This window comes from Rattus norvegicus, chromosome 6, assembly GCF_036323735.1.
Source record: "Rattus norvegicus strain BN/NHsdMcwi chromosome 6, GRCr8, whole genome shotgun sequence".
Classification (NCBI taxonomy): Eukaryota; Metazoa; Chordata; class Mammalia; order Rodentia; family Muridae; genus Rattus; species Rattus norvegicus.
In genome coordinates, this window is record NC_086024.1 from 133,039,168 (window position 1) to 133,062,966 (window position 23,799).

At 50.0% G+C, this 23,799-nt stretch overlaps 1 protein-coding gene and 1 long non-coding RNA gene across 5 annotated transcripts in view; one reads left to right on the forward strand and one right to left on the reverse strand.

Annotated features, from left to right (window-relative positions):
• Window positions 1–5,162: 5,162 nt before the first annotated feature.
• Window positions 5,163–9,697, reverse strand: LOC120103619 (uncharacterized). The gene is made up of 2 exons (XR_005506249.2): window positions 9,456–9,697; window positions 5,163–5,349 (listed from the first exon to the last, which is right to left on the reverse strand). It is a non-coding gene; the product is annotated as an uncharacterized LOC120103619 (long non-coding RNA).
• The window catches only part of Eml1 (EMAP like 1), a 173,372-nt gene continuing 158,676 nt past the window's right edge, over window positions 9,104–23,799 (forward strand). For 3 of the 4 annotated variants that reach the window (NR_174190.1, NM_001399709.1, NM_001399712.1), the window contains exon 1: window positions 9,263–9,432. Coding sequence is in view for 3 of the 4 variants with exons in the window: in NM_001399709.1 (NP_001386638.1) it covers window positions 9,405–9,432 (28 nt within the window). In the remaining variant the exon portion in view is untranslated. Of the gene's footprint in view, window positions 9,433–23,799 lie in introns of all 4 variants that reach the window. The other variant, XM_039112547.2, reaches the window with a different exon arrangement.

The following is a 23,799-nucleotide window of genomic DNA, read 5'->3' on the forward strand; positions in this document are numbered from 1 at the left end:
TGAACGTACGGCCGCCCAGGCCACAACCCTTCCCTTTCTCCTGGGTGCAGGGTGGGATGACGAGGTTGATCCCTGGGGTCTGGTAAAGCTCTAGAAGCTGCGTCCTTCAGAGGGTCCGAGAGAAGCCAGACAGGCTGTAGCAGAAACCAGTTTCCTATACTGGTAGGGCAGGGTGCTGTGTGCCTCAGGTAGCAGGAGGGGTCCTGGAATTGAGATGTGAGAGGGGTGTGTGTGTGTGTGTGTGTGTGTGTGTGTGTGTTAACTGCCTCACACCCGCCCTCACCTGTGGGCACTGTGTTGCACATAATGACCTAGTCAGAGGAGGCATTGGTGGCTCTGGGGTCAGGGGAATATCAGACCCTAAAGTAGAGGGAGCCCTGGGAGCCATGTGCTCTGGGGCCAGTCCAGGAGGCATGGTCCCAGCTCCTCCTTCCCCAATGGGAGCCTGAGTCAAAAACAAACTTCTCTTCCTCAGCCTGGCTGCTTCTCCGCACCAGGGGAGGTGTAGAGCTGTGAAGACCGTCAGTATACGTTATCTCCCTGGGTCTTGAGCAGTCTCGAAACTTCCTAAGGAATGGATGAAGTCAAAGCTCAGGGAAGGAGGTGATCTGCTCTGTACAGCTGGGGCCTGAGGTGCAGCTGGGAACAGGGGAGCATGTGCCCGGGTTCCTGACCTGTTCCTGCCCCAGCCCGGCTGTCTTGTACAAGTACTTTGGTCACAGCTTCTGGGCAGGAGCTTGGGGATGCCTCTGGAGCTGCAGGCCTGGTTCCTGTTGTACTCCCTCCTGTCTCTCTCTGGTGCACTAGCCAGGCTTGGCCTGCGTTTTACAGGCAGAGCCACCCTTGACTTGTCAGTGCCCCTAGCAGCCCTAGGATACTGTCTCTCATGTTGTCCTGAGCTCTGCCCTGCTCTGACCCCCTAAGGCACCTCTGAAGCCATCTGTCCTATTCACGACAGCCCCACTTTCTGTCATGGCTGGGCCTGACCCCACAGGAGAGCTCCCTCTCCACACCCACCCAGAAGGACGGAGGGTCATTGTGCTTCTGCGCTGTAAGGGCACAACCTGGCCTCTGGAGGAGTGGCTCTTTTCAGAAATGTTCAATTGCCCATGTTAGCATTCTCTGGCTTGGACTGGTAATGGCTGAGTCTTCACTTCCTCCCTGCCTCAAATCCTCTCAGGGGACAGGAAATGGAAAAGTCACGGTCACGATGGAATCAGGACTCACTCATGGACCTTCGTACCTGGTGGCCTCTCACTGCAGGCCCGAGTCAGAGCTCTGGGCTGGAACCTAAAGGATGGAGAGAGAGGACAGGAGGACCCTTGGCCAGCTCCTGGAGGGGTTGGTGCCCTGCCTAGACCTCCTGAACCACTCCCTGCAAGGGGCGGGGCTCTCAGTCCAGCAGAAGTCAAATCCTGACCTCAGCTATCACCGGCTTTGCAGCTTGAAGTTCAGTTTCCTCATTCAAAAGGGAGGGCAGATAACAGGACTCACTCCTCTGGGCCGGTGGAGCGGTTAGGTGTGATCATGAGTGGGGTGGAGCGTGGCACAGTGCCCGGGAATCCCTTCCTGCCCGCCGTTATTAACGTCTTTATTGCTTGCTCCTTGTAGGGAAAGGCAAGCTTAGGAAAGACCTGCAGTCCCCAGAGGAACCACATGGGGCCACCCTGGAGCAGCTCTGGAACGGCCTGCTCACCCACTGTGCCGGGATACCCTGCACCTTCCACACCCTGCTGGGTGCCTGGGTTTTGGAGACAGCACCTCAGGCTCTTGCTGGCCATCAACCTGACCCTCGGTCTTTGATACCTTTCCTAGAGATTGACCTGAACTGTGGGATGCTAGGAAGGGGAAAACCTTATATCCAGAGCCAGGTGGACCACAGACCACAGATGGGAATTGCTGGTCAGAAATGCACGAAGCAGAGAAGGCTGGGTCCAGGCTATCTCATACTACCTGTGATGCCCTCCCCACGGACTCTGGAGGATTGCTGTCTCACTGCCTGCCTCGAGGCAATGGTGACCTTTTCTGACAATGTCCTTCCTTGTAAACTTGGACACAAGAATGTGGGGAGGACATGAGGTCTGAATCTTCACTCTCCCCTGGCAGGAAGCTTCCAGTATTCATGGCCTTGGGTAGCCGGTTTATATCCTTCCTTCTCCCAGACTTGAGACCCTTTAATTGTGGGTCACTCCAACTCCCAAGCAGACAGAGCGGTTGCCTCTGCAGGAGGCATGCTGGGAATTCTCGCTGTCAGGGGTAAGGTGTGGGTTCCGATCCTTCAAGGGTGGAGCCCAAAAAGAGATTGAGGATTCCACGGAATGCTGACCACTTGGAAGCGCCCATCTTGCTGTGTTCAGGTCCTAGCTGTTGCAAGAGAGCTGGGCATGGGTCAGAGTCAGGGAGAGCTGCAACAGGAGCATTATGTCCTCCCAAGTGGCTAGCCAGGTTCCAGGGTCTAATCTGGGTGGGATGGGGTGGGTGGGAGTCTGAGGACCCATCTCTGCTTTTACTCCCTCCTCAGTCCATGGCTGGGGTTAGCCCAAGAGTAGTGTCTGTGGCCAAGACCTCTGCTGGTCCTGGGACCAGGGCAAGGACCTGTCTCTGTGTGAGAGACCCCAGGCAGGGCATTAGTAGAGGTAGCCTTGGAGGATGGGAACCCACACCTTACCTCTGACAGCGAGAATTCCCAGCATGGCTCCTACAGAGATAGCCCCTCTGTCTGCTTGGGAGCTGGAGTGACTCGCTTAAGAGTCCATCTGTCACATGCATCTTATAGGCAAAGAGGAGACTATGGAACATAGAGAGGCTCTCAAGAGGCAGCCACCGACATTGGCATGTCTGGGTTCAGCTCCCCTGGGACGTGCATGAGGCCCCAGTTCTATAGATAAATCTTTTTTTTTTTTTTTTTTTTGGTTCTTTTTTTCAGAGCTGGGGACCGAACCCAGGGCCTTGCGCTTCCTAGGTAAGCGCTCTACCACTGAGCTAAATCCCCCAGCCCCTAGATAAATCTTAAGGGGGCTTTCCCTGTCACAGGGCCCAGGGCAGTGTGGGGCCTCAATGCCCAGGAGCCTTGTCCAGACAGGAAGCCTTTCTATGAGCCTCTTCCTGTCTTCACCACAAGGTAGAGTTACTAGGGCCCTGCACCAGATGTGAGAGCTTTGACCTGAGGAGCCACAGGTTGCCTCTCCTCCCACCAGGGACACTGGAGCAGCCGGACTGGCCTGTTTGGTCTCTCTCCTGGCCTGGAGCCTGGAGGCGGCTCAGGGAGTGTTTTCCTTGTACCTGGAGTTGGACCAGGGGGGCTGGGTGTACAGAATTAATTTCCAGAGCTGTGCTGGAATACACAGGTCTCTCTCTGTGTGTGTGTGTGTGTGTGTGTGTGTGTGTGTGTGTATGTGTATGTGTGTGTATATGTGTGTGTGTGTGTGATTGCATGTGCCTGTGTATTTCCCAAGTGCATATGCTCTCTGTGATTAAGTAAGAGTCGTGTGTGTGTGTGTATGTGTGTGTGTGTATGTGTGTGTGTGTATATGTGTGTGCATATATATATGTGTGTGTGTGTGTGATTGCATGTGCCTGTGTATTTCCCAAGTGCATATGCTCTCTGTGATTAAGTAAGAGTCGTGTGTGTGTGTGTATGTGTGTGTGTGTATGTGTGTGTGTGTATATGTGTGTGCATATATATATGTGTGTGTGTGTGTGATTGCATGTGCCTGTGTATTTCCCAAGTGCATATGCTCTCTGTGATTAAGTAAGAGTCGTGTGTGTGTGTGTATGTGTGTGTGTTTCTGTGTGTGTGTATATTGTGTGCATATATATGTGTGTGTGTGTGTGTGATTGCATGTGCCTGTGTATTTCCCAAGTGCATATGCTCTCTGTGATTAAGTAAGAGTCGTGTGTGTGTGTGTATGTGTGTGAGTTTCTGTGTGTGTGTGTGTATATTGTGTGCATATATATGTGTGTGTGTGTGTGATTGCATGTGCCTGTGTATTTCCCAAGTGCATATGCTCTCTGTGACTAAGAGTCATGTGTGTGTATGTGTGTGTGTGTATGTGTGTGTATATATGTGTGTGTGTGTGTGATTGCATGTGCCTGTGTATTTCCCAAGTGCATATGCTCTCTGTGATTAAGTAAGAGTCGTGTGTGTGTGTGTTTCTCTGTGTGTGTGTATATGTGTGTATATATGTGTGTGTGTGTGTGTGTGTGATTGCATGTGCCTGTGTATTTCCCAAGTGCATATGCTCTCTGTGACTAAGTAAGAGTCGTGTGAGTGTGTGTGTATGTGTGTGTGTCCCATACATGAATCTGTATGTGTGTAAGCCCCGTGAGTACACATTTGTGTTTGCTTCCATCTCTCGGTATCTTTGTATGTTCCCATAGTCTCCTCTTTGCATATAAGATGCATGTGAGTCTCCCCGTACATCTGTGTGTGTGTGTGTGTGTGTGTGTGTGTGTCTCAGGCTGTGTGGAGCTGGGTGTGTCTGACCTTATCCTATCTGGAGGAGATGACTGAATCAGAGGTGTGGAACACGTGATAATCACTGCCTGGGCTAGGCCTTAGGCAGGCAGCCTTCCTTCTATGCTCAGCCCACAGACAGAGGCCAGGCCTCCTCCACAAGCTGCCTGCACAGGAAATTCTGCTCGGTGCAGACATGGGCCAGTTTTTAGTTTGTACCCACTGAAGTGCCGGGGCCTAGGCTGTATATTCTTCCACCCAAGATCAAGGGAGAAGCGTGCCTCTAGAAAGGAGACCCGGACTCCCAAGGCCTGGGCAGGCTAGATGAGCGATGGGAATGTGAGTGTCAGAGAGGGAGGGAGGAGAGGAAGTTCATGCTACCCAGACTCCAGGCTCAGGGCTGGGCTGCACTTACGTCCAGTAAATGTGTGACCTTTATACCCCTATTCTCTTTCAAAGGCCTTGACTCGATGACATCTCTCATCCTACCTGTAACTTTAATTTTTTTCAGAACCTATTTTTTTTCCCTTTTCTTTTTTTTGGAGCTGGGGACCGAACCCAGGGCCTTGACAAGCGCTCTACCACTGAGCTAAATCCCCAACCCCTCAGAACCTATTTTTAATGATCATTCCTAAACACTTTAACTTCCCTTGCATCCCACCACCCACCAGAGATAGTGGAAAAGAAAGGATACAGGTGAAGCGGACCCGTTTAGAAAGATTCTTTGGAGCAACTGTGTCGTCTGGAAACTGGTAGTTCAGTTCACAGGTCAACAGTGGCAGCTCGATCCACTCGAAAACACTTCACAGATGCACCACAGTCCAGTTCAGCAGTGGCAGCTCGATCCACTCGCAAGCACTTCACGGATGCACCACAGCCCAGTTCAGCAGAGTCTGGATAGCAAACATGAATTAGCAGTGATGGAACTACCCAGCAGAGACAGCCAGGCCTCAGCCTCAGCTCCAGTCAGCAGGAGGGACTCTGAGGAACACTCAGCTGTGCTGAGATCAGCGAAGACTTGAGACTCACAAGCGTTGCCCGGCTAATTTTATAAGCAAGCCTAGCTTGGCCCCAGTCACTGTCCACTGAGTCCTTTCTATGTGCCCTCCAAACATCACGTGTCCTCCGTGTGTCTTACCTCAGCTCTTCATCTGTCTCAGCTGACGTCACTCTGCCGGTCAGACCAAGTCCTCAGAAGTGGCAAAAAGGCAAAAAGGCCAGCACACCACCAAAAGTTTTTTGGTGCATTTCTCTGTGGAGTCCCGACAAAAGGATCTCAACTCCACGATTTAAGGCAGACCAATACATGTGTCCTTAGCAAAGAATCCTTCATCACGTGTCCTTTCGCATGCGTGCTTTAGCAGAACATCCTCTCACCTGTGTCCACTTCAGGACAATACTCCCTCATGTGTTTGCCCCAGCAAAACACCATCCAACACAACTGACTTTCCAAAGAACCCTTAAGTTTCCATGTCACCATCAACCAATCTCTTGCAATTCTTGGGGTGCCATGAGTTCTTTCTCATGCAGGCCCTTCTCCTGCCCACTCCTACCCCTGATATTTCCTAGGTTTCTATTGAACAGTTCCCCATAGAATACCCCTTGACCACCTGCCCCGCCTTCCTGACCTCAGCCCCTCTACCTGCACACACTAGCCTGGGACCTCAGGAGATAGCACAGATCCCTGTTAGAGCCCTGGGAGTAGCCACCATGCTGTGACCGCCTACCAGAGTTGTTGGAATTGAGTTTGTGAGTCCTAAGAGCTGATGGGTTCAGAAATGATCAACTTCAGCATGAACTGGTAGAGGTCTTACAGTCCATATGCAAGTGCTTCCCTCATTCCATACACACACTCCATACATGTAAGGCACATGTATGTACATGTATACACAATCACATGGGAGCACATATCTGTATCATCACATACACACCCTACATGCCCACTACCAAGCACACATACACACACATGCACAGCCAGCTGCTCACAGATTCTCATGCGTGCAGTGGATTCCCATGTTGCTATTATGACCTCGATGGCAGGAGACTCAAGTTGTTTTTTTCTTCTAACACATGTTTCCATAATAAAGAGGACAGGAAGAGACTTGGGACCAAAGACAGGAAGGGGAAGTGGCTTGCCTGCACACAGGAGCTGTCACTGGGCTGTCCCTCTGGGTGGGATGCAGAGCAGACAGACAGACAACTCCAGGGAAGGAGGTAGAAGTCTCCTTTGGCAGCCCCTGGAGAGCACATGGAGGCTGGGTCCAGTGATCGGGGGCCCCTGTAGAGCTGGCATCTGACCTGGTTCATGTGCCACCAGCCTCCTTCCAGCCCTGGCCCAGAAGTCTGCCCACTAGGGCTAAACTCGAGCATCTCTGTGACGCCTTCTCCCTAGGTCCCATCAATTGCTCACACTGGGACATATACACACCTGACCCCTGGTACCATGAGTTTCCACAGCCCTTACTTAACCACTTCCTCCCTTCTCTGTTGCTGTGACAAAACACCATGACCAAAGCAATGCATCAAAAGTAGCATTTGATTTGGGGTTCACGGTTGCAGAGCGTTAGAGCTCATGACCGTCGTGGCAGGGAGCATGGCAGAAGGTAGGCAGGTGTGGCACTGGAGCAGACGCTGACAGCTCATGTCTTAATCTATAAGCACAAGACAAGAGAGAGCTAACTGGGAACGGCCTGGGCGTAAGAAACCTCAGAACCTGCCCTCCATGACACACCTCTTCCAGTCTACTAGTCCTTTCCAAACAGTTCCACCCAGTGGGGACTCGGTATTCAAATACACAAGCCTACACGGGGGCCATTTTTATGGCCACCACACCCCAAGGACTCCTTCCACTGTGAGGTGAACTGCTGCCCTATAGTCCCACCTCTGACTTCTCCCCAGCACCCGCCCTATTCTGCAAGCTCTACGTGTTATGGTTTGGGCCAAGGAAGGAGAAGACACGGAGGGGAGGAGATGGAGACCCCAGGGCTCTAGAGACAGTCCCAGGGGTTCTGTTTTGCCTCTCCTTGAATCACTTAGAATTAAAGCCTTAGTTGGAAGGGACACAGTATTTATTGCCAGGACTGAGGACATTCGCAGGATGCAGGCAGGACATTCAAGGGTAAAACTGGGGACGTGCCAGGCAAACATGGTAGGTAGTCACCTTCCAGGGACTCCAACAGCATTTACTCCAGCCCCACCTGACGTCTGAGCTTCCTTTGTATATCCAGCCAGGCTGTCTAGCTTTGCTTGCATACTTCCAACGGTGACGCCCGTTACCCATCTACTCAGCATGGCTAAGTGCAGTAAGGACCGGGCATTGACCACAGCAAGGTCAGAGTTAGTAGAGTGGTGTTCAGGGGCAGTGGCAGAACAGTGCAGGACTTTTGAGATTGCATCAAGACATTTAGATGAGAAGAGGAGGGGAAGGGGAGAGGAGGAGGAAGGAAGAGGGAGAGGAGGAGAGGGGAGAAGGAGGGGGAGGAGGACAGAGGAAAAGTGCCCAGCATAGGGCACAGCAGGGACCAGAAGGGGCTTTTTGCAGTTTTGAATTCCTTTGTTGGTCTTTGCTGGCCAGTGGACCATGGCTGGGCGAAGGGAGATGTGACTCTTCAGTCCTCCTTCCTCCCTTTTCCGGGAAGGACTTCCTTTGAAACTTTGTGATCTCAATCCTCTGTGGTCTTTGAGTTAGAAAAGGCCTCAGACCCCATACAAGACTTGCTGGGAGGGCCCAGAAAAACAACTTTTTTGAGGCTCAGTATCAGTATCTGCCTCCTCCTCCAGGAAGCTGGCCTGGCTTCCCCTGCGGTGGATGCTTCCCTCTGCAGGAAAATATACTTCCTGCCTGGACAGCGCCATCACCTTCAGCCTGTGCTGGGGACCCTGGCCGTCCCCTGCAGGGGACTGCTGCGTCTTTCCCTTTGCACTGGTGTGGATGCTAGAGTCAAACAACTCTTTTAGGGAAAACATAAACGCATTCTCCATCTCTCTGATTGGTACCCCTTTTTCTTTAAGCCGCTTCACTTCATGTGTCTCGCAACTGGAATGACCCCCTGTCTCAGAGGGAGTGGCAGGCGGGGAGTCCAACACTGGGGTGATACCACTGGGAGCCATGGCCTTACACTAGAACTGCTCGATACCTTTTGGGAGCCAGGAGAGCATACAGCAAGCACATACTAAATGTGTCCTCTCAATCTTATGTTTCCTGTGTGAGCACAGAGGTCACCCACACTTCCTGTCAGGAGCTCCTCTCTACACAGCTCCCCAACATGCATGGAGCAGAAGGTACCCTGTGTATATCCAGAAGCATGGGTGCTCTTGGCTAAACAAAGGCAAGACTTCCTATGCTGTGGAGACAGACAGCCTGGCTCCAGATACTGGTTACACCCTTAGAGGACTGGTTTCCCTTCAGGGTCACTTAACCCTGACTGTGACATGGACCTGGTGTGGCTGTCTGGAAAGCCGAGGCAATTGAAGTGTGGGTGGCTGTACTCTGCGTGCCTCCCGGTACCGGCATGCACTCACTGGCAGCGTCTCTTGGTATTCTCCTTCACCAAATGCCCATAAATGGTCCTGGTCTAGTATGTGGGACTAGACACCGGGATAGAGGGAAAAGGCATTCCATAGTCTCCTGAGCCGGGTTTCTAAGGACCAGTCCAGCACTCGGGGGTGCAGTACCTTCTCGGGCAACATTCTGGGGCTGCTGAGGAAAGGCCCCAGGCAGAGGAGGGCAGTGCCTAGAATTATCCACCAATCGCACAGGTTCCTGGCACGGGGAACACACTCTTATCTGCCCAGCCCAACATGGGGGGGTGGCCAGGCTGGCGAGGCAGGACACTGCCTGGGGGCTGGACACGGAGCAGTCCCAAGCCAGGCTGGGTGGGTGACGGCTGTTGAGGGCTCTGAGCGTCCCCGCAGGCTGGTGGCCAGCTGGCTGCCCATCTCCCCCACCATGTCGGACGGCGAGGGCCCCTCAGCTGGTGAGTGGCAGTGCTATATTTACCGGCCATGGCTCCGGTTGCAAAGGCAAGGCCTCCGGTCACCAAGGGCACCCGGCCCCCCACGGGCTGCAGGCAGCAGTGAAGTGGGGACCCCGTCCTCTTAGCTTGACTCCTGGGAGCTGCAGCCCAGCGGAGGCAGTTTGAGTTTCAAGGCTCGCTCCGGCCGCACCCCCTGATTTCCTAGTAGGCTTTAGCAGGAAGCCGGACCTCTAACAAATTCTCCGGCTGTCAGCCTGGAAGAAGGGGCAGGGCTGACCACAGGATCCAGGGATCAAGCTGTGGGGCTGGGCTTCGGAATGGGTGCAGGGTGCATGGCCTCCGACACCCTACGCAACGTAACGCAGCGGAAGGGGTGTAAACACGAAGCCAGGACAATCTCCTAGGTCCTGGAAGGTTTCCCAGGATCCTCAGCCCGCTGGGATGTTGTTCTGATCATCCCACAGCTTGAGATCCACTCCTGAGACTTTCTCCCAGGGTGGTGGGGAATACAGGTGTCAGGAGATGTAGTCAGAATCCAGGTCCTGCCCGTGTGCCGTGGCGTGCAGTGGGGATCTGGCTATCTCAGATACTGGAAGCTGGGAACACCGTACTCGGTGTTTACTGCGGGGCTCTGGAGGAGGTGTCCTGGCTATGGTCTCTAATCTTTTGCTTCTAAGCGGTGTGAGGTGGATCCAGGGGTTTAATGTCTCTTCGCTTCAGTGTTTGTAGGCGACAATGGGAGCAGATGTGGTTCTGCACCCACTGCACAGCTTGTGGAAATTAGGACCATGCACAGAAGTGTCTGCTGGCCCCAGTGTATCATGAGTGCAGTGGTCCCTCTGAGTCTGGACAAGTAGGGACTGTGGGCAGATGCTCAGAGGCATGCGTGACCTGGTCATCTCCCCTCAGTGGTGCCCTTGGTAAGGCATGGGTACAAACCTCACCTTGGTGATTCTTAGGCATTCACAGGGATGCCAGGCTGTCCCAGGAGACCCTGTGATATCTGATGGACAGTCAGGGCCCAGCTCTGTAGGTGCCTGTGTGTCAGGAGGGAGACATGACAAAAGCAGACTGACCTAGCCTGCTTCCACTGGGCGACAGCAGAGCTGGCTGCAGGAGTTGCTCCTATGGCTGTGGAGGCCACCGGTGCCTGGGGAGCGGCCAACAGCAGTCTCTGGCTGGCCTGGTCCCACACCTGACACAAACCCGGAATAGCTCTCTCCCCACACTGGGGACAGAGCCCTAGTTTTAGCAGTCTGTAAAGTCACCCGTAGGTAGAGTATTTCAGGAAGGCTAAGACAGTATCTAGGCTGCCAGGACAGCGGTAGGACACTGGGTATACATGGTAGGCTAAGCCCAGGGCCAGGAGGGACTGATCCTCTCGGTCTCTCTGGACTAGGAGAGGGCATTGGGCTGGGAGGCTGGGGCTGACTGGGGTCGGGCCTGGTTTGCTTTGTCCTGGCTCAGCTCTGACAAGAGGCCCCGAGCAGTCTCCTGGCATCATCTTCCTGGCTACACCTCACACAGTGCAGTGGTCTCTGTCTTCCTTATATGGGTCTGACACTGAGCCTCATCTGAGAAAATGAATAGGTCTGCCGAGGAGGCTGAGATGGGAGGGAGGATTTCAAGTTGTAGGCCAGCCTCGGCTACATAAGAGGGATCACATCTCAAAAAACCAGAAAAGATAGAAAACAAAACAAAACAAAAACCAAAAGAGACCTTTTCCCAAACAACAAACAAATTGGCCCAAGGCTGCGGCCTGGAGCCGGGAAGGCTCCCTCTGTTCAGAAGTCTCCTTGACTTCATCTCCAGACATTCAGGCTTCTCTGGGACTCCTGTCTCCAGCAGCAGACCCAGGACGCTCAGTGGACTCTCCTTCCTGTCCCTAACCAGTCTCAGGGTCTATAAAAAGTGTCAAATATTCTTGAGGCTTGTGAGCCCTGGGGCGTTGCTCATCCATTCAAAGGGGCTGCGAAGGGACTCTGTTCTTCATGCTGCAGTAAGAATTAAAGAACCCCAAACACGTAGCACCATTAACACGATGCAAACGATGCAAACGATGTCAGCTGTGTGAGAGGCTGTTACCGTTCAGGTAACAAGTCAGCTACAGGGCAGAGAATGGGGTGAAGGCACCCGGACACCTTCCTAGTCCTGGTCATTTTGGACATACCTTTTACTGCCTAGAGGCAAGTGACAGGACTCCACTGTTTAGGTGAGGAACCTTGCAGAGACCATGCTCCAGGTCTAGCAGAGGCTGAACCCAGTAACCCTGTTCTCTGTGCTTGGTACCCAGGTTAAGTCCTTATTCCAGGAGTGTCGGCTTGCCTTCAGTCACACCCCCGTCTCAGAGATAGCTAGGTAGCTCAACATTGCCTCTAATCATCTGGAGCCTGTGAAAGAAATGTGGTACCTTGTTAGGGCATCCGGGGAAAATTCTGTCAAGAGGGGAGCACAGCAGGCGGCTCAGGCTCTGGGATTTATGGCCTTAGGCCTGGGCGGGCGAGCCTGCAGGAGGCTTAAGGTTACCCAGGAGTCAGCATTGTATTTATAGCAGGAGCTGCAGACCCACTGAAGGCACAGCGTTTTCAATGCTCGCATTTTAGACTAGGCTCCACCTCCTGGGCGTAGGGGCACTTGGATGCATCACACGGCCTTAGTTTCATCAGTGGTAAAATGGAGACTTGCCCCACTTCTCATTGGGTCTGTGCTTAGCATCTTCTGGACACACAGGCCCTGAAGGGACTTATTCCAAGCATCCCAACTTCCCTTACAACATCCAGTCCCTTTCAGTAGGAGGAGCGTGCAGGCCTCTGGGCTGTCAGTTTCTCTGTGCTTAGGAGGGGAAACAAAGTAACCAAGTCTGAGCGGTAAGAACAGGGTGCTACATTATCTATCGGAGAGCAGCAAATACAGTCTAACGGGCTCAGGGTTCACATTCCTGCTGCCACTCACTGGCTCTGTGGCCTTGGGCAAGTCATTAATGGGAAGGTAAACATTGTCCTGTTAGAGAGCATGACTGGAGAGGGTGGGACCCCTGTATGTGGTGGTAGGGCAGTAACTGAGTGTGTATGGGGGACAGTAACTGAGTGTGTGGGGGACGGTAACTGAGTGTGTACCTGGTTGTCATGTGACTTTCTGTTTCCTGCTGTGTAACTTCTGCCAGTTCCAGTACAACCACTCCACATGTCCCTTGAGAAATGGCTGCTCTTGATGCTGTCACTCGGGGGAGGGTTGTTCTATCAACATCTACTCCCTTCATATTGCTTGGTCAAGACATTCCTCTGGGAGGACATACTTGGCGCTCTGCCTCAATTCAGAGACATTGCCCCAAGAATGGGGCCGGAAGGGGCTGGGGATTTAGCTCAGTGGTAGAGCGCTTACCTAGGAAGCGCAAGGCCCTGGGTTCGGTCCCCAGCTCCGAAAAAAAGAACCAAAAAAAAAAAAAAAAAAAAAAAAAGAATGGGGCCGGAAGACATTGTGGAGCCATCCATAATTTACCTGGTTCCTCCAGGCACATGAGAGACCCGACTTCTTTCTCCCAAGGCCTCATGTTGGGTGCCTGGCAGGAACTAAGACAGCCTCCACCTCCTTCCTTACTCTGGCCAACCCCAGCTTTACTTGAGTTTCTCCCTGGAGGCCCCTCCAATCCACACATGCTGTCCCAGACACCAGTACAGCTGTGTAGATCTTGGAGGACGGACCTGACAGCTGTCCCTTTCCTGGATTCCGGGTAGGCAGACACTGTGAAAGGGGCAGAGAGGACCCAAGGAGTGATCTTGGGACATAGAAGAAGCCTTCAAGATGACTTCAGACCACTGGCTCCAGAAAAGGGCTGGGCTAGCCTGGGTCACTCTGAGGATCTGAGCTAAGCTCCTTGCTTTATGCTTCCCAAGACGCACGAGCTGGGTTCAGAACAGCAAGAGGAGGTGTTATGCCTAAGTCACAGGGACCCCAAAGAAAACAGAGGAGCCATTTGCGATGTAAACACATAAGGGTCTGTAGTAGTTCTCGAGTACGGACTCTCATGATCACCATCACGGCAGGTCAGAGTGAGAGCCCCGAGTCTACGGGTCCAGGGTATTTATTGTGGCACAGCAAGTTTGGGGAATTTCTGTATAGGTCGGCGAGTTAATTTTTTTTTTTTCCGGAGCTGAGGACCGAACCCAGGGCCTTGCACTTGCTAGGCAAGCGCTCTACCACTGAGCTAAATCCCCAACCCCGAGTTAATATTTTAAAATCTGCATTTCTGGGGTAATCTACATGAACGGAACACGGGGGCAAAACCACCTGACAAACAGGATGGCTAAGTTACCTATTCTCTGCAGGATGTCGCACATTATCTCTGTGTACCTTTGACCCTGCTACTGGGATGTTTGTGGGTTTCTTTCTGGAATTGGAGTTTAGCCCCCGGTCTCCTACAAAATGGAGTTTCTTCAAAAGCAGAGTCGGTTGGCTTTACAGAGGGATGTGGTCTCTTTGTTCCCAAGGCTTAGGCAGCAAGCAGCTTGGGTTCTGTCCTCCTCTGAGGTTGCTGACTGGATGACTGACAGCCTGCTTAGAGCCTGGTAAGCATTGCTGGAAGATGCCCAAGCACTCACTCTGTTCACCTCCTTCCTGAGACAGTGACAAGAACCCCAAGTCTGCCACATCACAAAGAGGAAAGGGCCATTTTGGCTTCACTGTAGGGTCTCAGTACTTAGTCACTTGGAATTGTGGCTCTGGGTCTGTGGCAGGCAGGACATTATGGTGTGAACACAGGAAGCAGAGGGAGATAGGGGGAAGGGATAGGGTCCTAATATCTCTGGACCATGCCCCTCTAAGGGATACTCAAGATGAACCACAAAGCTGTCTGGGACATCGCTCTTAGAGGGGTCTCTGGATCCCGAGGTTGCTTGCTTTCTGGGTTTGATAGCTTCCTGATGTCCCCCTGTAGAAGGGAGTCAGGGAGGAAGCTGGAGCAGGAGAGGCCTGGATGGTTGAAGTGCTGTAGACAGAGGCACTGGAGAAAGACTTTGGGGGTCAAGAGGTGGGGAGAAGCCAGCAGAACTTCAACACCTTCCTCCTCCCCCTCCTCCTTTTCCTCTTCCTCCCTCATCTCCTCCTCCTCCTTTTAATCCTCCCCTTCCTTCTCCTCACCTTCCCCCTCCTCCTTTCACTCCTTCTCCTTCTCCTCCCCTCCTTTTCCTCCTCCTTCCCCTCTTTCTTCTTCTCCTCCCCCCTTTTTCTTCTCTCACTCATTGCATCCTGACCTCAGGTTCCCTTCTCTATGCTCCTCTCCGTCTACCCCCCTTCTCTCCAGCAGAACTTCTTAGTCTCAGCTGTGAGGTGCAGGTGACACTGTGATACTGGGTCGTTTTGCGGGGAATCCCATGAAATGACACCCGTCCCCTCCCTATAAATGAGGAGTCCGGGAGAGGCAGGAGGGAGGAGGTGGCTCTCTTTAAAGTGCCACTACAGTCGTGGTGAGCAGCACTCAAGATAGAGCTGGCATGAAGGGGTTAACCTGAACATCATCACACTGTCTGTCTCCTGGGGGAGCTCGGGTGTGGGTCAGGGCAAGTACAGGGAGAAGCCCTGGATGGTTCTCTCATCACTGGTCTCTTTCATGGTTTATATCACACTTCTAGCTCAGGGTCTCCACAGTGTGTAGGGGGAATCTGAGTCCAAGTGAGAAAGATCAGCCCAGTCACCCAGCAATGGCCCTGTGAACTGTTCTCTCTAACAGGTCCCACTGCACTCCAACTCTGTGCTAAGGGATCTCACTCGCTCCCTCCTGTTTAAAGTCAGGCCGTCACGGCATGGGGGAGGGGGTCTGCCTTCTTCAGGGACCCTTTCCTGAGGATTTGTAGTCTAGGGGCACTGCATGTTGGAATACCCTCTCCCCCTGCGGTCTCACTGGGCAGCATTGCTGAAGAATGCCAGCCCAGCTTGCCCTAAGCTTCAAGCCACTTGCCGGAATGCGAGGAATTGGGTGTCTGGGTACAACTGGAGGCCTCGTTATCCTGTGTTCTGGCACTCAGGGGACCTCTTTCTGGATTCAGGGAAGTTATTTGCTTTCTTATTTGACACTTACTGGCCCCCAGTCCCTCGGGTTAGCCACACATGAGTGTGCGCACGCGTCCCCTGCGTATGTAGAGCTCACACAGGCTCACTGTGGTCCTCACACGTGCTCTTAACTCTGAGCAACACATGTGTCTCCAGAATCCACAGGGACTTCCTGTTTACAAGAAGAAAAACTGGGCAAGCAAACAGGAAGCTGTTAGGCGTTCAGTATGGGAATTTTTGGGTCAAGCGGAATTGGGCATGTTTGAGAGAGCAAGATGTTTTATCCTATTATATCTTGGTTATTCATTTTGCATGTATATGTGTGTGCATAATTTGGGTGTGTGCCATATGAACGCGTTCTGACCAGGAGACAGCTTGTCTGAGTTGGTTCTCTGGTTCCACCATGAGGGTTCCCGGTGTTACACTCAGTTCGTTAGCGCCTTTACCCAATGAGACACCTTGCTAGGTCCTGTATTTTTATTCTTTAAACTGTGTGTGTGTGTGTGTGTGTGTGTGTGTGCAACTGCTGTCAGGGGACAATGTAAAGTTCCCTTCTACCATGTGGGCTCCCAAGATCAAATTCAGCCTGTCAGTTGACAGCAAGTGCCTTTAATCTCCTGAGTTATCTCACCAGGTTCATTGTATTTTTTGTTTGTTTGTTCTGAGACAGGGTCTCACTATGTAGCTCTGTCTTAGAATTCACTATGTAGACCAGGCTGGCCTCAAACTCATAAGAGATCTTCCTGCCTCCAGAGTGCTGGGACTAAAGGCATGTGCCACTCTGCCCAGCTAATTCCAGTTCTTTCATTGTATGTTTTAAGAAGAAATAAAGTCATCAGCATTTGAAACCACAGACTATTTTCTTCTCAATATTATACAGTCTAAATAAGCACCGGAAATCGGCTGAGGCAGGTTTAACCTACCAGAGGCTACACAGCCAGTGACACACTCCTTTGCTCTTTCCACTTTACTTTCGAGGTTGACATTCATGAACATGGCTTCTTGGGTTTCACTGACTGCACCGGAAGTCCACACAGGTTCGGTTTTTCTGTGGAAAACACAAATGGTGGCGGTTCGTCGTGGTACAGAGTTCTCATTCATGCAAAGTTCATTTCAGTCTGGTCCAGGTAGATCCGGTCCCTTACACGGAAGCACCTATTGGGATACGTCCATACAGACTCAGGTCCAGAGAGCAGAGCAGAGACACCAGCAGGGCCAATCATACGGCCCCACAGGAAGTGATAGGCATGGCTATGCTGGCATCTTATTGGCCAAAGCATGTCACATGACACACAGGAAGGCTGAGGGTGGGCAAGTGTTAGCTGAGTGAATAGTAGTAGTAATTATTTCCCGTTGTCTCTCCTTTCGACTTTTTTTTTGTAACTGTACAGTAATCCACTTCAATTATGAAAATCTCAGAGCACATTGTGTAAAATGTGGCTAGCAGACGGTTGCGCTGTAGGTCATGTGACTTTCAAAATGCCAATCATTCAAAGGGAGGGGCAAGAATTTTCAAGCCATCTTGCTCTCCCAAAGACGTGAATTTGCACTTAAAAGCACAAAAATATCCATTCGTCTGTTCATGGACACTTAGGCTGTTTCTGTCTCTTGGCTGTCTTGACGGCGCTGCCTGGAGTACAGATGTCCCTAAACATACTGACTCCATTTCTCCAGGAGTGAGATGTCTGGATCAGATGGTGCGTCTATTTTTAATTTTTTGAGGAACTAAACTGATTTTCATAGTGGCTGGACTCGCTCATATTCCCACCAGCCATGGATGAGGGCTCCTCTGTAGCCTTTCATCTTTTTTAAAAAAATATTTTGTATAGTGTGTGTGTGTGTGTGTGTGTGTGTGTGTGTGTGTGTGTGTAGATGATGTGTGTGTGGTGTGTGTGTGCATGCACAAGTGATATGCATATGTGTATGTACATGGTGTGTGTGTGTGTGTGTGTCCACCCATGCTTGAGCATTATGTGAGGGGTCAGAAAACAACCTGAGCCCATTTTCTTCATTCACCTTTACGTGGGCTCTTGACATTGAACTCAGGACTTTGAGCCTCCGAGGCAAGTGCATCTCTCCCATGAGACCGTCTCTCTGTCTCTCATCTCTTCGATCCCAGCCCTTTTAACAGGCGTGAGGTGATGGTGTGCTGTGATTTTAGTTTGCATTTCTCTGGCGACCTCTGGCGCTGAGCGTGCTTGCACACACCTCATGGCGACCTGAATGTCCTCTTTTGAGAAACGTCAGGTTTGGGTCATCCTTTTATATCTGAATTGTTCACTTTGACACTGTTGAGCTATTTGAGTTTCTTTTTCTCTTTGAGCCTGTCTTTTTAAATCTTTTAGTTGGTAGGGTTTTGAGACAGGGTCTTACTGTGTAGCTCGATCTCAGCACTCACTCTGTAGACCAGGCTGCCCTTAAGTCCACAGAGCTTTTCCTGTTTCTGCCTCCCAGTGCTGGGATTAAAGGGATTCACCACCACTCATGATGGTTCTTTTTTTTTTTTTTTTTTTTTTTGGTTCTTTTTTTTCGGAGCTGGGGACCGAACCCAGGGCCTTGCGCTTCCTAGGCAAGCGCTCTACCACTGAGCTAAATCCCCAACCCCCATGATGGTTCTTTATAATTTAATTATAATTTTTTTTAATGAGTTGGGGTCTATACTGTAATCCAGGCTGGTCTGTAACCCACTATGTAACCCAGGCCAGCCTCAAAACCACAGCACTTCTCTTCTCATTGCTAGGACTATCCGCCTGAACCATGACATTTGGCTTGGATTTCTTTCTTTCTTTTTAAGATCCCCCCTCCCCCTCTCTGTTCCCCTCTTCCCTCTGCATCTGTCCTAGTGTATATTCATGTACATGTGGGTACCTAAGGCAGCCAGGAAAGGGTGTCAGATCCCTTGGAGCTGGAGTTACAGTAATTGTGAACTCTGATGTGGGTCCTCTACAAGAGGTGGACGTGCTTAGCCATCCTTCCAGCCCCACAAATTTCTTATGTGTTGTTGCTGTAAATTAAAAAAAAAAAAAGGTTTCTTTTATCCTGCACAAGATCTGGCACCATGGTGCCTCATGGCATCTGATAGATACCTTCATCTCAGTCAGCAAAGCCTCTCACCCGCTTTGCTCCATTCCATATCACCTGGCCGATGACTTCTCTCTGAGTCTGGCAACATCTCTCTACCCATCTATTTCCCAAGGCAGGTTGCCATCATGTCAGACATACACATCTCAATTCCATGGCGGCCCAATGTGTCCAGACACCACACACTCTCTTGAACGCAATTAAATTGCCACATGAAAGAACACACAACACAATAGCCTCTGATCCAATTGATAAGATATAATTGCCCACCTAGACATGCAAATCCCTGTACACATCCGTCCCTTAAGAACATTCATAACAACCTGTAAATGTGCAGAGAGGAATCTTAACATCGCCTCCGTGTTCTCTTGGCTGCTTTCTTTTCTCGCTCTCACTCCTCCTCTAAAACTTTCCCCCCGCCCATCCTTCCTTCTCATCCAATGACCGGCCTCGTTCTATCCTGTACTTGCCTTCACCTGCATAATGACATCACCCTACAATGTGTCCTGCATATTAACCATTGGTTAGATGTATGTAGTTCTTCTTTAGCAACCCTTCCATGACCCCTGAGGACACCAGCATCTAAGGATTCTCAAATTGCCATATAAAACTTGATGTGGTGTTTGCATGCAACTTACTAATCCTCCAGAGTACCTCACGTCATCGCTAGGTGACTTATACTTCTTGCCACTGTGCAGAGGCTGGGGAAAGCTGCCACACTGTGCTGTTTAAGAAGAAATGACAAGATGTCCCATAAAGAGACCGCAGGCCTAACTACATAGCACATGTCAGCCACGCCATGATATTTTGCTTTTGGATACTGTTTCCCAGATGGTTAGATCCACAGATGCAGCAGGCAGGGACACAGAGGGTGACTGTTTTTTTTTTTTTTTTTTTTTTTTTGCAGTCATCGTCTGGCGGTTGTGTGCCTTCCTGGAGTCGGTCTCTGCCTTGTGCATTGTTTTACAATGGCGGATGAATGGATAAAGAAGGGTGGGCTGTTATGATAGAATGTTAGTCAGCCGTAAAAAAGGAAGGAATGACAGCCATTTGTGACAATGTAGAATGGAATCATGTTACTCAACATAGTAATGAGTTTAACATCGAAAGACAAAGGCCATCTCACTCTCCTGGGGAATCTAAAAGAATTGATATGTAGAAATGGAATGTAGCATGGTGCTTACCAGAGGCTGGGAGCAGGGAGCAGGGAGGGGGGAGGGGAGGAACGTGGACAAGGGAACAGAATGTTAGTGAGGCTGAAGAAGTACGTTTGAGATCTGTGAGCCCCAAGGTGACTGTTGTTAAGGATGGGTGTCTGTTTGGTCATTGCTAGATTCAGCCATGCTGCAATGGCGTGCAGACTTCAGAACATCCTGTGGCACACATTAAGTCATACGTTAATGTAGTTTGCTTATTTTAGTTGAAAAGAAGAAATCAGAACAGAGACACATAGAGAGCTGAGGGCACATTAAGACGGCAGAAGACCACATGATGTACTAACCAAGGAGAGACTAAATACACGCCATCCTAGGTCTCTGGTCACAGAGTTGTGAGGCAAAAAATATTATGTTGTCTAAGAGAGAGGAGCAAAGCAAGGATCAATTTCTGAAAGATTTGGTTCAATATCAGCAAGGAGCAACAAAGCTGATATTACATTAGAAAAGACAAGATACATAAAGAAATTACATAAAGAATTTATGTAATTACACAAAGAAAAACATTAGCTGTTTGATGGTCAAGAGTCTCGCTTTACTGATGAGCCATCTTCTCTTGAGTTCCAAAAGTCCCTTTTGATGTTCTGTTTGGTAAAGTACAAAAGACACAATGTGGTGGCAGGTGAGGCTTGGAACAGACCAAGAGCTGTCAAACCAGGATGCTCAGAAGGGAATGATTATAGGAAAAAGTGGGGATGGCCTGTGTAAGCTGTAGGGATAGTCTGTTCTGTGGCTCTAATAGACACAATTGCACACAGAAGCGTCAGGGTCCATAGTGGTTAGCTTTACCAGCTGGTTTAATCACAGGCTTTCCACCTCTGCATGGGAGGCTGGCCCAGGAAGATGAGGAGTTTGAGGCCAGCCTGAGCTACACAGTAAGACCCTGTTTCAACTAACTAACTAACTAACTAACCAACTAACTAACTAACTATCTAACCAGCCAGCCTAATATTGTTCTGATTTTTTTGAAACAAATTTCAATAAAAACTTACAGCCTATCAGAGGGCAGAGTATAACAGGCCTTGGTTCATACAAGAGAAGGCCTGGTTTAAAGTACAGTTTTCAGGGCTGGGGAGATGACTCAGTGGGTACAAGCACTTGCTCTTCAAGTGTGAGGACTTGAGTTTGAATCCCCAGCACCCACGTAAAAAGCTAGGCATGACTGTACGTCCAGTCTGTAACCCTAACATTGTGGGTAGAGACAAGAGGATCCCGGGAGCTGGCGGGGTGACCAGCCTAGCAGAAATGGTGAACTTCTGGTTTGATGAGAGACCCAGTTCTGGATGTGTGTGCATCAGATGCTGACACACATGTATCACACACACACACACACACACACACACACACACACACTCATACACACACATACACACACACAGAAGTTTTCAGCCTACATGATGTTTGTGAACCCTTCCCTAAGGCTATATGATGTCAGTAGAAATAGGGCTGGAATTATAGGTGGGCTGTGAGCTCTGCTCTGGGAACACAATGTTTCTACTGTCCTACATTGGCTCTAACCACAGTCTAAGACTCCAGCCTAACATTTCCAGTGGGAAACTCTAAGTATTGGTATAGTTGCCACAAACACCCTTCCAGGCTTCTTACTCTCACAGTACTTTCTGACCCTCACAGTACTTTCCCAGCATGCATTATGAACTGCTGGGGGACGGGGATGCCCCAAACTTTTGGGGATCAAAGCTGAACCCCACCCAATGGTGGAACACACCATTGGAGGAAGGCCAAAAGACTGATGATCTCTGGCCTTGTAACTCTCTCTGACTGTACTGGGGGCTAGAAGCTGATGGCTTTTGGAAGCCTAACACTCTCTGCAAACCGCTGGCTTCTTTTCTCTTTAACTTTGTGCTTAAATAAGCACTGGTCTCTGTCTACTCAACACATGCTGTTTAGCACTGGGGGATTAGATAAAAGGATTTATTGCTAGAGTTCCTTTCTCTGGCAAGTCAGCCAGACGCCCCTTACTGGCTAGGCAAGAGACTCAGAACGTGTTAACTCTTTGAATGGAGAGAAAAGAAAGGAAAGGGAAGAAGCCACTCACACAGACAATACATGCTGGTGAAACAGAAAATGGCTACACCACCTTTCTGTATTGCTTTCAGCCTGCTTATAGCTTTTTAGACAAAGAGTTCTCTATGTAAGAAGAATTACCTCAGAGATAAGATGTTTCATACAAGGGCAGTTACAGAAAGGTGTCAATAACAAATTCCAAGCAGTGGTTCACACTGCAAGCTCATTATAAGTTCAAAGCAGCAGTTTTTACAGGGCCTTGCCTTATAGTGCACACCTGTGGCTTCATCCTTGGACCTGAATGTTTTTCCTTGAACACAAATTTGTCCCAAGCCTATCTCTCTTTTTACTAATTATGAAAGCTCATTGTATTTCTTATTATGTAGCCTTTATGTAATAATAATGATATTAATATTTGTGACAATAATATTATGATAATATATTATATTATAATAATATAAATAGTAATATTTATGAGGGGTGGGAACATTTTATTCTTTTTTAAAAATATTTATTCATTTATTATATATAAGTACACTGTAGCTGTCTTCAGACACACCAGAAGAGGGCATCAGATCTCTTTACAGATGGTTGTGAGCACCATGTGGTTGCTGGGAATTGAACTCAGGACCTCTGGAAGAACAGTTGGGGCTCTTAACCACTGAGCCATCTCTCCAGCCCTATTCTTTTTTTTTTAAAGGTTTATTTATTTTATGCATGAGTACACTGTAGCTTTCTTCAGACACACCAGAAGAAGGCATCAGATTTCATCACAGATGGTTGTGAGCCACCATGTGGTTGCTGGGAATTGAACTCAGGACCTCTGGAAGAGCAGTCAGTGCTCTTAACCACTTAGCCATCTCTCCAGCCCCCTAAAATCATTTCTTAAAACTTTCTTCCTAAAATTATTTGAATCAAATCAAGATTTCTATAAAATCATTAATTCGTCTAAACAGTATTAATTCATTGAAGTTCATCTTCATGTTGATCTGTAGGAAGTCTGTTCAATAGGGTGGGCTGATGCCCAGGAATCCTTAGGGTATGTAATAGTGAGAGAAAAGGCTTATCAGCTGTAAGAAGCCATCCTGAGATGAAGTCTCTTGGGACCTTGCCTCTTAGAGCTCACCCATCATAAACCATGCAAAGATGATGGGTCACCTCAGGAGGGCCACCTGCTAGCCTTAGCCTTTCCCAGATGTCTCCTGACAATGAGCCACCTACTCCCTGTATCCTTGGAAAGCAAGGCTTCTCCTCGGAGAGCCCTGGGTTTGAAGCTGGAGGCCTGGCCTGGAGACAGCTCCGCCTCAAAATCCCTGAACTCAGAGAGTCCATTTCCTCCAGAGAGTTTACCGTAGGTCCTAGCCAGAAGCACACCACAATGACAAATGCATCACTCCCTTTGCCTGAACCAGGGCCAGGGAGGTACCCCCAAAGCACCAGCCATCTGATGGAGCAGTTGGGGACTGGAGCCCTATGACGAGAGTAGGCTGAGCAACTGTGGCAGTAGGACCCTCTATCCTGTCCAGGCCTGGAATGATGTTGCCTGCCATCCCTCTCCCCAGGGCTCTCAAGTCCTTACAGAGGGAGGCAAGTGGAACCAGGCTTCTGTTGTGTGCACATGTGTGCTGTCCTGAGAGAGTCCTTCCCAACTGTTCTTGCTCATCCAGGTTACCACGACCCTACCAGGTGGCGCTTGTACACAGGATGAGCACATTTAAACAGACAGACAGGGGTTGGGGATTTAGCTCAGTGGTAGAGCGCTTGCCTAGCAAGCGCAAGGCCCTGGGTTCGATCCCCAGCTCCGAAAAAAAGAAAAGGAAAAAAAAAACCAGACAAACAGGATAAAAAATAACAACAACAGCAACAACAGCAACAACAGCAACAACAGCAACACAACAACAACAGCAACACAACAACAACAACAGCAACACAACAACAACAGCAACACAACAACAACAACAGCAACACAACAACAACAGCAACACAACAACAGCAACACAAC